The sequence below is a fragment of the Bacillus rossius genome, chromosome 1 (genome assembly GCF_032445375.1).
Source record: "Bacillus rossius redtenbacheri isolate Brsri chromosome 1, Brsri_v3, whole genome shotgun sequence".
NCBI classification, from domain to species: Eukaryota; Metazoa; Arthropoda; class Insecta; order Phasmatodea; family Bacillidae; genus Bacillus; species Bacillus rossius.
The window spans coordinates 295,661,871-295,676,630 of NC_086330.1; the positions used below are offsets into that span (position 1 = coordinate 295,661,871).

Sequence of the window (14,760 nt, forward strand, 5' to 3'; positions counted from 1 at the left end):
GTGAGGTACATGAAACACAAAATTAAACTTAGCAAAAGGCTGCTGGAAGTTCCAGCCCCATTACTGTTTATTTAGGGATATTTTTTTAGGGGTGCACGAGTAGTGCTTTTTTAAGTCGTGTCGAGTAGAGTAGTGCCAAAGAATCAAGTATTTTCGAGTCGAGTAGCGAACATTTTTTATGTACATGATAAGATGTATTTTATTTTTAACATGGTAAAATAAATTAAATATAAAATAGTTTAACAACACACATAAAAATTTATGCCTAATGTTATAGTTAAATTTCTGTTCATCTTGTACATTAGTCCTACAGATTCTTCATTAAATATATTTCTAATGTTTAAATTAAAAAATAGCATTTATTTAAAATATTCATATAAATAATCTAAGCAAGTGGAAAAAACTCCAACCTTAAGCTATTGCAAGCATATATTACTGATGTACATAGTTTTACTTTAGACTAGAATGTTTGCATTTAAATGAATTATTACTAGCCACCTATTAACTTCACGTGTAAAGAATTAACATTTATAAGAATACATGTATGCTTATCTACAAGTTCTCATGCAAGAACACCAACTCCTCTACGTGTTCTCTGTTAAACAAGTTCTTATAGCGGTAACTACATTCCCTGCTTGAGAATAATCACGTTCGCTTGCTGCACTAGTTGCTGGAATAGGTAAGTATTTCCGAACAACTTTTCTGAAGCAGGAAATCGTATTATATTTTCTTTCCACCACTTCCATGGGTCTATATTTCTTGAAATTGTTTTTCTGCAAGATGATAATCCACTTGCAGTCTTGCCAAATTAACTTCCAGATAGAAATCTGGCACATTCACCTTTGTGGACTGCATCATCAAATGCTTCCCATAAACTGCTTGATGTTACAGAAGATTCACTAGCACAATCTGGAAAGAAAGCGACACAATTTAAATTGTTTCTTAAATTTTAAAAAATTAATATACACTACTTTAAAGTAAATATACAAATAACATTTTACCTGCAGTGTGTGTTGACCTTAATGTGCACCTCACACATTCTCCTACTTCATCCTGCAGTTTTTTGTGTGCAACTATCTTCTCATGTTCTGGAAAAATTATGTTTTTGAAACGAGGATCTAGAAGCATCGACATTAAGTGGGTTGGATTTTCTTGAAAATATTTTTCAGGAAATCGTGTTGTTCCAGCGAGTGCTTTCTGAATATTTCTTGCAAATGTAATACCTGTTGATCCTTGTTTCTCTCTAATAAACTTATTGTTAATCTGCTTTAGTCCAAAAACTATTGGTAGAACCATAGAGAGAGTTGGTTTGGTATCCAAGCATACTTCTGTTGTTGCTTGATGAAGTGGCTGTAATTGAGCAACGTACGACTCTGCCAAGCACCATTATCCTTCTGTAAGTGTAGAAACAGAGCAGGGATTTGAGGCTAGTTCTGCATTTATAGACTTTTTCATTATTAGAAGTCTTTCTAACATAAGAAATTCACTGTTCCATCTGGTTGAAACATCTTGGATAACTTCCAAGCATTTCTCATTATGTATTGAGTTTCTGAAGGGCTTGAAGTGTCTCTCTTGCTTGGCAACTGTGCTTATAGTGCCCTACAATAGCACAAGATTTTGTCAAGAGCTTGCCTATGCCTTCTGTAAGTTTTTTTGCATCTGATATTACTAATTGCAAAGTGTGTGCAAAGCATGCTAGATGAGTCCAGTTCCCTTTCAAAGCATTTGAGATATTCCCTGCACTGTCAGTAATAACAAATATTGGCACTGTTGTTTTCTTCAAATCATATTCATTCATGATTGACTAATTTTTTCTTTCATTCGTACACTATCATGACTTCCTGGGAAATAAGAATTTGCCCATAGAAATTTTTTCACAGTAAAGTTTTGATTTATATATTGCAAAGTGACTGAAAAAAAACTTTCTTTAGCATTTGAAGTCCAGATATCAGAGGTCATGCACAATGATGCCAAATATTCTGTGTTGATGTCTGTTTTGATATATTCACACACTTGGTTTTCTGTTTTCATGTAAAGTGAAGGGATTGCAATGTTTGAAAAATAATTACGTCCAGGTAGATCATATTCCGGAACAGCTAAGTTCATCAGTTGCTTAAACTCAGGCTCACAGACAATTGAATAAGGATGGTTACTAATGGTACGTTAAAATCGCAATTGCGATAAATGCGAAACAGATGCAAAATTGTTGGGTTTTTGCGAAATATATGCGACGATTTACAAAACTTGGAAGATCACTAAAAGAAGTGCCGATTGGCCCTACACAACAAATAACTACCATTGAGAATATTCACTTCAGCACAAAATATTATGTTCAGGACAAGACTTAAAAAATTAAATATACCATTAATGTTTTAACGGCAAATACATACGTTATTCAGGGTTCGGCAAACACAGTCGTATAATTTTGGTCGCACATTCGCGTTTACTGTCGAATGTATAGTAAAAAAAATCCTGTCCATGCCCGCTAACAATGCGAACACAATATATCAATATTAATATTTTTTAAACTATTCAGCTTGCAACATTATCTAATCAGCTGTAATCAATACGAAACATCTTTCGATTTTGCTATTTTTTGCTTCCGAGGGTTGTTTACTAACAAGAAATTACAACACAATAAACACAGCACGTCACAAACTCGCCGCACGCCGCGAACAAAAGCTGTGATTCGACTAATCGACTTTGTACGTAGATGTAGTTCCAATATCGACAACAGATCGCAGCATATCTGAAGTGCTGCCGCGTTGATCTGGCGTTGGAAGTTCGAACTACATGTACGTGCGCGAGCCTCAACTTACGGTCGGCGCGCTCACACTGTCCGTTTCGAGGCGTTTATTATCGCATTATTTTTAATTTCGCTGCGCACGCACTGTTTTGGCTGCTTTCTGATCAGGTCACCATAGTTTTGTATGTACAAATGTTGTGACATTTGTCCAGTCGGTGCATTGTGTTCATTTTGTTGCATTTTTTTTGTGCGTCGGCGGAAGTACGTATAATTTTCTCTAGATATGGGGCGACTCAAAATAACTATTAAAGACCGTGCGAGCAACTACAAAGAAGAAAAATTTTATGTAAGTGAATTGGGAATTTTAATTTGTGGGATATGTAATATAAGGTTGAAATGGGAGAAGAAAGATAACTTGGATAAGCACTGTCAGTCAGGTGGGCATAAAAGAAAAAAAAGAAAAAAAAAATATATGAAAGTGACCCTCAGTCCAGCAAGCAGAAAACCAGTTTGTTTGAAATAAATGAAAATGCTGAAAGGTTTTTCAGTAGCTACAATCTTGTGCTTACCGACAGGAGGAGGAAACTGACAGAAAATAACTTGGAGACTTTTGCTATGTTAAAGTTCAACCAGTAGGATTAATAATAATAATAGGCCCTATAACATGTTTATATATCTTAATTTTATAGATGCTGCAAAATGCAAATTTTCTCAATGTATATGTGTTACAAAATGCTATTTTCCTAATTTTATAAATGCTACAAAATGCTATTTTTCTAATTTTATAAATGCTACAAAATGCTACAGACCACAAAATAAATGCTATGAAAGGTGTTTGTAAATGCTCTTTTAACGTATCTCTAATGGTTACCCTTCACTTTCCATTTTGCCACTTGATTACATAGAGCTGTAGCTTTTGCACTGTTTTTTGGCCATTTAATTGTAGAATGGACAAACGCAATGATGGATACTTGTCTCGGTAAGTTACAAGCTGGTTTTGAGGCAGTTTTTGAGTTTGGATCCTTATTTTCATTTTTCCACTGTGCATGTTTTGCTGGGTGCTTGGTTTCTAAATGTCAAATCAAACTTATTGTTTGGGCAGTTTTAGTTTTTAGTATTTGACCGCAACAGTTACAGGTTGCAGTAGCATCATTGTTGGCTGCGCTCTTATTTTTTGAATAAACAATCCAAATTGGTTTTTTTTCAGTAGTTGCAGTACCATTGTTGCTCTTGAGAAGGCTATCTTTCTGTGAAATACAAATATTTTCCGTTTCCCTATCGTCTTCATCACCACTGCTTAACTGGGCCCGAAGCCTTTTGGATACCAGATACATAGGAAAATATTTTTATAAATTTTACAGAACGTTTTTAAACATTAAACTCCATCGCCTAATCTTGGTCTTCCCCGTGTATTATTATAGAATAAAACTATAATACGGTATACATGCGATATATACGTCTAATTGTACGACAGTTTTGGCAGAGCGCATAACATAGGTGTATCAAGCAGTGTCGCTAAAATATCTAGTTCACGCAATATATATTGGAATATAGTACTGGAAAAGTAGATCAGGGATGATAGTTATGCCGTTTTTATTGGTGTTTATCTCTCATACGCTGTTCATTTGTCTTGATTCTAATGCTTTGTTGTGCTGCACACCTGCGCCACCCAAGCAGTTTTACACGGTGACGAGTTATTATAAAAGTGTTGTACCGATTGTTTATAAACGGTACAAATTATGTTCGTATTGGAAAATAAATTGATAGCATTATATTAATAAACATTATTATAGGTGTGAAACTAACCATTGTTTGAGCAAAAAGTCTATAGAAGAGCATTATTTTTTTATGTTAACCTACGTAATTATAAAAACTTACATAATTATACAGAACGCACATGAACTCATAACTATATGGAAACAAAAGCATACGTAAGTAATGTGAAACGAATAAAATATAATTTCTTTGTAAAAATTTACTTTATTTCGAGAAAGGCCACAGCATTTAATATACATAACACTTTACCATCGCAAATTTATAATTAATGCCGGTTTAATAATCTCAATACGTAAATATTGAGTTGTAAATATTACTTGTACCACATTTCTTTTAAGTAATGACTTTTACAGAGAGTGCAGTCATTCAGGAATGTATTACCCTATTAATGTGATTTTAAATGTGGCAATGACACAAGTCTTAACTACTCGAAATTTTCGAGCTTCAAAGCTAGACTCGAGTTGAGTACTAAAAACTAGACTCGACTCAAAATTTCGAGTACTCGTGCTCCCCTAATTTTATTAATTTTCCTGAACTGTAAACAGCCCGTCTTACAAAGTAGTTACATCCCATATTACAAAGTAGTTTTACATTCTGTACTTCTGGAGTCCAGCTGCACATTCTTGCAACCCTTTTATCTTGTCAAGCATAAACACAAAGACCATAAATTTGAGCGAGAGGAGGGAGGGAGCAGCTCCTTCTCTCTCTATTTTTGCACCAGGAAACATAATTAAAATACAAATTCGGCAAGTTCAAGAGAATTATGTGTTGATGTTTTGAATGTGTGCTCCATGAATTTAAATATTTCCCCTGCATTAAAGTATAATGATGCTCAGTTGTGGTCGCTAGGCACACACCTTGGGCAGGTGCGCGGGTTGAACCGGGGGGTGTGGGTGGGGCCCGAACTGAGACAGTGGCCTGGGAGGCTGCTGCTGCTGTCCAGGGGTCAGCTGCTGCTGGGGGCTGGGTCCGCGGTGGCTCGAGCCCGAGCTGGCCGGCGACGGCTGGTAACGCTGCGGCCGAGCGTGTGGCTGATAGCCCACGGCCTCCGTGTTGTGCGGCGGGAGGCTCCCGTGAGAGCCCTGCTACCAAAGACAAAGCATCTCCGTGTCTGCTCCCATTTCTCGCCAACTACAGTTTATTACATGATTTTCAATTACACATTCTTGTCATCAATGAGGTCACTAGTTCAAGCAAGGAAACTGAGGCATAGATCCACTATGGCCCATAGTAAGGAGCCCTCCCAGCATTTTCTGCGGTGATGTTAACCAAAACAAAGACAGGTGTACTGGTATTCCAAACCCAGTTTCTCTCAATGTAAGTCCAACGTTTTACCGCCGTGCTGTCTTGCTCAATCTCAGTCCCCCACCCGGAGAGCACAGACATCGCTGCGTGCCGAGTCGGCTGCCCACTCAGGGACTGGTTTATCTAATAATTGATACACAAGTATAGAGTGCAAACTGTAGTAGACAAAACCTAGAAAAAATTAATGGTTGAATTAAGCCTCAATGTCTCATCAATGCTGCGATCATTAAAGATGGGAGCAAGATGGAAATATGAGAAAACCCACCAATTTGCTGCAGGTCTGACACATTTTCTACTTACGAAAAATCTAGGTTCAATTCTCGCCAGGAATTGAGCTCACATCATTTTGTTGGGAGGCGAGTGACAAAAGTTGGAGTTATAAAGCAGATAATATTAAATGTCAAGACAATAACATTAAGAAAGTGAGGTTGGAAGCACAGCCACACTACCTGCAGCATCAAGTTGCCATTGGCCACGTGGTTGTGGTTGTGGTGGTATGGCGGTGGACCGCGGTGGTCCGGCCCCTCAGGCACCGCGCTGCCGCTTGGCGTCCGCACCACGTCATGTCCCTGGCTGGGGCTGGGCTTCCCCTGTCCCTGTGTGGGACACAACACTGCTTTAATGTGTCACCAACTCGGACAGGCAAGGATAGGCACACTGCGACTATCCCTCTGTTTTCCAAGCTCTGTCTGCACTTCTGAGATGTTGTCTGTACAGCACAATGCAATCTTACACACTTTTCACAAATACTTTGTTTTTATTTTCAAGAAATATTCAATGATTTTAAAGTACATACTCATGGATCAAACTGATAATACTGAAATAAATTAAGATTGAGTCTAATTTTCAGCTAAATCAGTTACATAAGCCATTCAAGACTCTTATATAGTGTCCCCATTAAAGTAGGGTAAGATGGGTCAATCTGCAATGAGTTAAGGCCATATTACCTGCCAGGAAATCTGGTATATGCATGGATATAATGTTCTAGGCACGACTGCACTGTCCCTAATCCCTTCTCTCCCCCCCCCCCCCCTCAGGACTACCTGCAGCACTTCCCGGAACTGAGGGCACACAATCACTTACTTGACAAGGAGTCGTTAGTCAATAGGGCAGTCATCCTATATATAGGCTATCAAAGCACCACTGTACAAAATTCAAACAAACAAAACTAAAAATAAAGAGAATTTCCTAATCCTAATCAATAATAAATTAAAAGGTGAAATAGCATTCCTTTATATTAAAAAAAAATTGTGGTCACAAGAAAGAGAGATACCGCAAAAATGATATACTTTGAGTTCACCAGTTCAACAAGTAAATATAGTGTAAATATTTAGACATGTTTACATGTTTATAATCATTTTTGTCTCATATGTTTACTTTGTCATTTAAAATAGTATAATTATATTTTTCTTTCATGTATTTAAGTACTGAGTTGTGCATAGTGCGACGACCCAGGCTTATTCCATAGCATATCAGTTGATATTAATGTTTGGGATTTTATTCTTCTTTGCTGAATATTTATTTGAGATTTATTAGTACATTTATTACTGATTACGCTTTACTGCACTCGTTAGCTATGGTCTTCGAGTATTAACTCTTTCGCCAAGTAGGAAGCGAGGTTGCTTAGTCATTCTTCCTAGCCTAGCAGCTCGCTGGCCGGTGATTTTGTAAGAACACTTACTTAAGGGGATTGGTGCACCAGCATCGTATTTAAAAAAACAATATATTTGTTGATGATTCAGCTGCTAGAGAAGATTTGAACCATTCTGGTGTAAAATTTATTTATTTATTTTTTATTTTAATTAAGTTATTGCTGATTTTCGGGAATTTTTTAAATTCAAGCTTTATTAATAAACTATAAAGAATTCAGTGGTAAAACTTTCGCAGATAAATTTTCAGACACGGGAGATATGACTGTGACCATTATTTTATCTGTAATCATTATTAATTTAACGTATTTACAATTTGAATTTTAATAAATGAGCTGCTACGAAATTGCGTGATATTCATTTGCGAATTTAATAACATTCGCGTTTTCATTTGTAATTCAAACGCCAACATATCTGTCGGCTGAATGATTGACTTTATTTTAGTCTTTAGCTTATTGCAGTCGGACCTAAAGTAAAAATGTAGCTGTAGAAATTTGAGCAGCGTGCAAGCTCGGATACGAGAAATTATGGAGCGCGCTGGACAATAGTGACACCTTGCGACAGTTTCCCCAACTGTTTGCAGCCAGTGTTTTCTCTCGTTCCCACCCAGCCACAGCTGTCTGCTGTTTACGAAGGGGAGACGGGATTTCGCGCGAAACTGATATGAAGGTCAACGTATTCATTTTCAGTAGATAAGAGAACGTGTTTGGTCTATCTCGGCGTATAATTGAATGGTTATTCCCTGTTATTATTTAGCACAGTGATTTAGCGAGATGTTTTTTGTTGTAAGCGTGAGATTTATTCAGGAATAAAATGCCGAAGAAACCTCCACCAAGCAGAGTACACAAAAGAACAAAACTATCGAAAGCCATTAGAGCGCTTAGAAAAAAGAATAAAGAAAGATAAGAGATTATTTTATTATAGCTTTTTTAACATACATTTATTTTTCAGAGTTGCGTATGTACAACGCGATGGACGCGATGCGACAACAATAAGATGTGTGAAATTGTAAACATGCTTTTTTTTTTTTTCAGCATGCGTGAACCATTCATAAACTATACTCAACATGTATCCGTATAATTACGTTTGAATTTTTTTTATGACAGGCATCAATGTTAAAAAGTTTATTAAGCCACAATAGACTTTTTTTCAGAAAAATAAGTGTAGCAGAAAACACTCAACATAGTCTCACACAAAATCAGTTTACATGAATGCAGTTTTAAGAAGTAAGCTACGTAAATAATAGTTAAACATTATTTAATATCTGCTGGTAACGTTTCCAAAGTATCAGCTTTGTCTTCATTCACGAACAATATTCGTGGCCTTATTTATTTATTTTGCTGGCGTTTCGTTGGTGACTGTTAGGACTGCAAAATTAGTAAACATTTTTCACCCTATCCTGAGTTAAATCTAAGTGTGCGTGGTTAGATGAGGACCTAGATGTGTCTCATGCTTACGCCTTTACACTCTACTCATGCGGGTATTAACCATGCGCGTAAGGGCGCGTTGCCAATGACCTGTACGATAGTCTCAACAATGCTCTACGGACTCGAAAAATGTCACCTGCTCATTGGCTACTTGACTTGTGACAACTGTTTGTTGTAATGCCTGTGATTCATCGTTGATTTTGTTGAGGAGTTTTCAGTGATTCAGATCCTCCCATTTAACTGTAGCCGAATTGAAGAAGCAGTACAAATGTTACATGTTTTAATTCATAGCGAATGGAAACCACAAATATTTACTGATGTAGTGGTTGGTAAAAAAAAATATTATTCGTATCGCGTCCATCGCTTCGCGCCATGCTGGCTCCTATATTATTATGGATTTACAAAATATAACGATTCATTTACGACACTTAAAATAAGTTGTGTAGGATTTTAAGAATTCACTTGAATTAATATTTAAGAACATATTTCAGGATAACTTGTGAAGACGCTCGTACAGACGGCACCGGTTGTGATGAGTCATTGTTACCAGAGCAGGTGTACACGAAGTGGCATGTGAAACCTCAACACAACTCGAAAATCAGTACCGTAAACCGGGGTAACTTTGGGACTAGGGGTGTAAATTTGGGACAGTGAGTAAGTTCTGGCTTTAGGATTTCCTGTCAAGGCAATGTATTTAGAAGTGGTAAGCAATCACCGCTTCTATATTCGCTGGTATGTGCTACTATCTCATGGCATTTATTTGAAGCTGTAGTTGCACTGGTGGGATAGAGGCAGTGGATATGTTTTCAACCACATGTTGTTAATATTTTTGTTTTTGTGTAAACTTTCGTACGCACTTTAAAAACGGCAAATACTTCACGAAAGACAGGTATGTATTTGAAGAAGTACAAGCCTTGACATCCATTTAATGTGATGCTAATGTTTTTGATACTTGCATTTTATTTTATAACCTCAAAATAGTAAATTTTCATCACTTGGTGGGGTAACTTTGGGACTGTCCCAAAGTTGCCCCAAAGTTGGCGTAATATGTTTTACTGCATTTTTTCTTCATATTTTTCAGAATAAAGCGACCAACCATGCCAATAAATCCCGAACGTGCTCTTGGTACACGGCCATATAAAAATTACACAGAGGAAAACTTGAATGAAGCCTTGCAAGCTGTACGGAACAAAACATTGTCGATTCGCAAAGCTTTAACAAAATATGGTATTCCAAAAAACACTTTGCACCTAAAAAACCAGGAAAAGCATTTTAAAGCTGTCGACCGAGCTCCTGTTTTCACAAATGAAGAGTAGTTGCAATTTGTAAGTCACATTGTAGCCGTGTCTAACTATGGATTTCCTGTGGATATGTTTGACCTTCGATGTGTTGTCAAGTCCTACCTGGACCGCTGTGGAAGAAAGGAGCTACGATTTTAAAACAATTTACCAGGAAATGATTGGGCGGAAGGGTTCATGCGACGGCACAAAGCAATATTAACTCAGAGAACAGCAAATAAATTTCTTACGCTAGAGCAACAACAGAAGAAAAGGTTGTGAATAAGTTTTTTGATAATTTGTAAAAGGAGCTGATAGGAATTCCAAAAGTGAATATTTGGAATTACGACGAAACAAATCTTGTAGACAATTCTGGAACCAGAAATATCATCACGAAGAGGGGAATTAAGTACCCTGAGAGCAGGGGTGCAACAATTAAATTACCAAAGGAGGGGGCAATATAACTTTTTATAAAGAATCATCAATCCCCCGTATTGAAGCGGGGGGTCCAGGGGTCCTCCCCCGGGAAAATTTGTATTTCAAGGTGGAAAATGGTGCTATTTAAGCAGTTTTATTATCTAAAAATTGATTACACAGCACTTTCTTAGCCCCCGTTTGCCCCCACTTCAAGGTTTCAGAGGGGGGCAAAATACCCTTGCCTCCCCCTATTGTTGCGCTCCTGCCTGAGAGGATACAAAATTTGTCTAAAGCGTGCACATCTATAATTGTTTGTGGAAATGCAGCAGGGGATGTAGCACCGCCTTATGTAAACTATAAGACGGAGAAGATTTGGACAACTTAGACTGAAAACGGACCCTCGGGTACTCGATACAATAGAACTAAATCTGGTTGGTTTGATGGGCATGCTTTTGAAGACTGGTTTACATCTTTAATATTGCCTGTTCTAAACTGCCAGGAAGGTATGGTAATTCCAGACTGAATTTTACTCTGAAATAATAAAAGTTTCCTAACTACAAGTGATTTTTGCTGCAAACGTAGATCAAAATCTTCCAGGATGCGATTTGCTTAGGTAAAAATGTTAGTATGATCGACTCTTTAATGTCTAAATTATAAATAAATAACAACAATAGAACTTCCCAGAAAGTTGTGATAAACTGATGATATTGCGCGAGTAGCAGACCTGTGCGTGACTACAGAGAAAGGCTATTTTCCTTGACCGTTAAGATTTCTGGGACAAACACCCTCTCACAGCTAGGGTCATAAAATACGGTCAAACTCTTGCAAAAACATCCACCACCGCTCTTTGCCACTAGCAATTTAACGAAGTCAGCTAGGCGCAGCACTCCAATAAATTAACTTAGAAAAAAAATACTAAATATGTAATTCTATCAATACATTTTACAACACAACTTATGTTTTATTTATTTTCTGGAAAAAATAATATTATCATACGAATTATGTTATAAAAGTGACAAAACTCAATAAGTAAATTTACGGTGTATCGTTTTTTTCAATTGTTATGTAGTAAACTAATTTTATACAATTAAATATATATTTTTTATAATATAGGCCACATTAAAATTTTGCATAGTTCTGATCTAAAATAATATAATGTATTAGAAATAAAAAATAATTATATTTTTGGTATTAAAATAATTTTTAATAATAAAATTTTTGTAACAAAATACGAACACACATATATAAAACTAGAGGTCCTCTAGAATTTTTATTTACAAGTTCCAAGCAGAAATTGTTTAGCTATTGTTAATTTTATTGTATCAAAAATCATTCATATAAGAAAAAAGAATATGTATATCTCAATAGATGTAACATGAATACACCCTATCATATGCATTAAATATATTTTAAGTAATCCTTAAATAAGACCAAGTTTATTGAGTGTCGCAGTACGCAGCGTGTTTCAAAGCACGCCGACCGTGAAAGATCAGTACGGCCGCAGTACACTGCAACGCTCGGGCAGCTTTAATGAGGCAACTAATTATGCTAGACTCTTTATAAATATACTATCTTAAAGCTAAAAGTATAATTATAAACATTTATTTAGACATTTTATCGCATTGGGCTCTTCAAATCGGTGTAAATCGTATTTTTATCTGGGTGGCAAAGATTTAAAAAATATGTCGTGAATTAATCTCTTTATATCATATCTTAAATATTAAAAATTTAATTTTTTCTTACATTAATGGGTGAATTACAGTTTCTCGATTATTTTGGTAAGTTTACGGACAGTCAAAATTAAAAACTGTATAAATGGGTAGCATTTTAATGTTTTTAATTTGCTGTCACCTAGGACTTAAATGCAAATTTTCGGTTATAACGCACAAGGTCTACAGCGGTAAACTTTCGGTATGTTATTAAGCACAGTCAACTCTACCAGAGTACAAAAATCTGGAGTAAAACGAAAGTCTACACGGGGAAGGGCGGCTACCTGATCCGAGAATGAAGGATAGGGCGAGATGGGAAGCGAAGATAAAAGCTGGTTATCGCGGTTCGCTTTCCTTCCGTGTTGGAGAGAGAGAGAGAGAGAGAAAGGCGATATTGTGGAAGACCTTCGAAAGATTCCCGCTAGATGGCAGGCCTCAGAGCTGCAACATTCGACAACCTCCCCTCACAGAAGCTCTCTCGCCACTAACTTGCCAAATCTCACCCGCTAGCTTATATACGTGCTGGCTGGCCTTACAGTAGTAATAAACAAGCATTTATGAAATACTTAAGCTCATTTCCAACAAATTCTGACGAATGACTGTTTTTTGTCCTGCACCAATCCCCTTAATTGTTGGGCTTCGGATTGAGAAGACGTCCTCTGTGCGTGGGACGGTCCCTCGGAGTAGGGATCCCGCGCAGAGAACGAGAAAATACGTGGCTATCGGGAATATATGTAGCTTTGCAAGTATTAAGTCGAGGAATTCCGGGTTTTAGCATACGGACCATAGGGAGTCATGTTTTACAGTTATTTACACTACCGCGGCAGGCGAATATCCGCCATTGTGCTGCGAGACTTCCATTCTGTTATACAGCTACCATTCCTGTCTACACTGGTGAGACACACCCATTTTAAGGAATTTTCAACCAATCCTGTGTGGAACCAAACTGAGTCGCTGTTATCACTAGTTCTGCTAGGTCGTAGTTCTAGACTTTCTTTCATAGTAAGAGTTGGCGCATATCCTGAACCGGCTGGGGACAAGACCAGAGGTCCTAGAAGAACGGAGTTTTCAATTGCCTTCCCCTGAACTTAGTCGAGTATATTTTATATTTAATTATCATGTGTAGAATCATGAGGCTGATCATTATCATATAGTCTGAACATAACATTACCATCCATCAGTTTCAATGGGTCATCGTACACAAAAGAAAATTGCATAAATAGTTTTCAGAACTAGCAGATATTTTGTTTTAAATGATATTGTTTCATATAAGTACATTAACTTTTAATGTAATGATGCCTGATACTCACAATGTTATATGAGCTATATCGAAAAATAGATTAATAGTTGAGAAAAAAAAAAGAAAAAAAAAATGGAATTATTTTTATTTAAATAATTTTGTGGATGTGTTACATCAGACCCATATTTATAACAATAATATTAATGAGAATAAGTGTTTATTATGGAATATATTTGTTAACAGCCTCAAAGTCAGACAAACACATTTTTAAACATGTTAAGAGGATAAAAATTAAAACAAAACAGATTTTATTGCCAGTGCAGAAAACTGAATAACTGCAATGGTGATTTAGACAAAAGGATTTTAGAGAAACATAAGCTTGCTTGTAACAGTGTATATTAATGCATTTTATTCAAGAAAATGGCCATTTAGATATATTTATAAAAAAATCATGTCTCCTCAAATTTTTAATAATCTTTATATTACTGCAAACCAAAAATAATTAAAAATACATTGTTAAATTTCTTACATATTAATATATTTTCTGTGGTAAACAGTATAAAATACATGTTTCAGTACATATAAGGATTCTTATGTTTTTATAGTTCAGGATGCACATGATTTTCAAAAAGTAGAAACAGTAAGTTTATATTTAAGCATAATTTTCTTGTTAGCTTATTGATCCTTCTTGCATACAATATTTTGCAACTTCATTACGAATATGATACCCTGTTCTTGTAGACTTTCGTAGTCTTTTTTCCATACTTGTCATATTTTCATTACCTTGTCTCAAATTTCCCAAGTTAACAACAGTTCCATTCATATTCTCATCAAAGCTACCTGGAGGTGTATATGTATTACAAGAATCGTAATTTTTATTAAAAGGTTGTAAAGGCATGTTATTGCTGTTACTTTGGAGGTAGTGTTTCTTGACTCCAACAGCATTGGTTTCATCAACACACTAAAAACTGCAGATAATATACCAAATACATTTTTCACCATTCCGTGTGCTCTGCAAAGATGGTAGTTTAATTTTTTTTTCTTTAGATCCTTTTTCATGATATCCTAAATAAACATTCATCATACTTTCAGAAAGAGCAAATGCTTCATTGCCAATAAAATAAAATAGAAACTTCTTACTTTCTCGAAGGCAACACACCTGGTTCAAGAATATTCAATGATTTATTATTGATTTGTGTGTTTAATTCACAGTT

At 36.2% G+C, this 14,760-nt stretch overlaps 1 protein-coding gene across 4 annotated transcripts in view; it reads right to left on the reverse strand.

The window, feature by feature from the left end:
- Positions 1-14,760, reverse strand: part of LOC134527776 (serine/threonine-protein kinase PAK mbt) — a 144,608-nt gene that overhangs the window by 96,033 nt on the left and 33,815 nt on the right. For 2 of the 4 annotated variants that reach the window (XM_063360712.1, XM_063360713.1), the window contains 2 exons: positions 6,277-6,423; positions 5,380-5,607 (listed from right to left, as the gene is read on the reverse strand). In XM_063360712.1, coding sequence (XP_063216782.1) covers positions 5,380-5,607; positions 6,277-6,423 — 375 coding nt within the window. The remainder of the gene's footprint in view (positions 1-5,379; positions 5,608-6,276; positions 6,424-14,760) is intronic. The other 2 variants (XM_063360714.1, XM_063360715.1) reach the window with 1 other exon arrangement.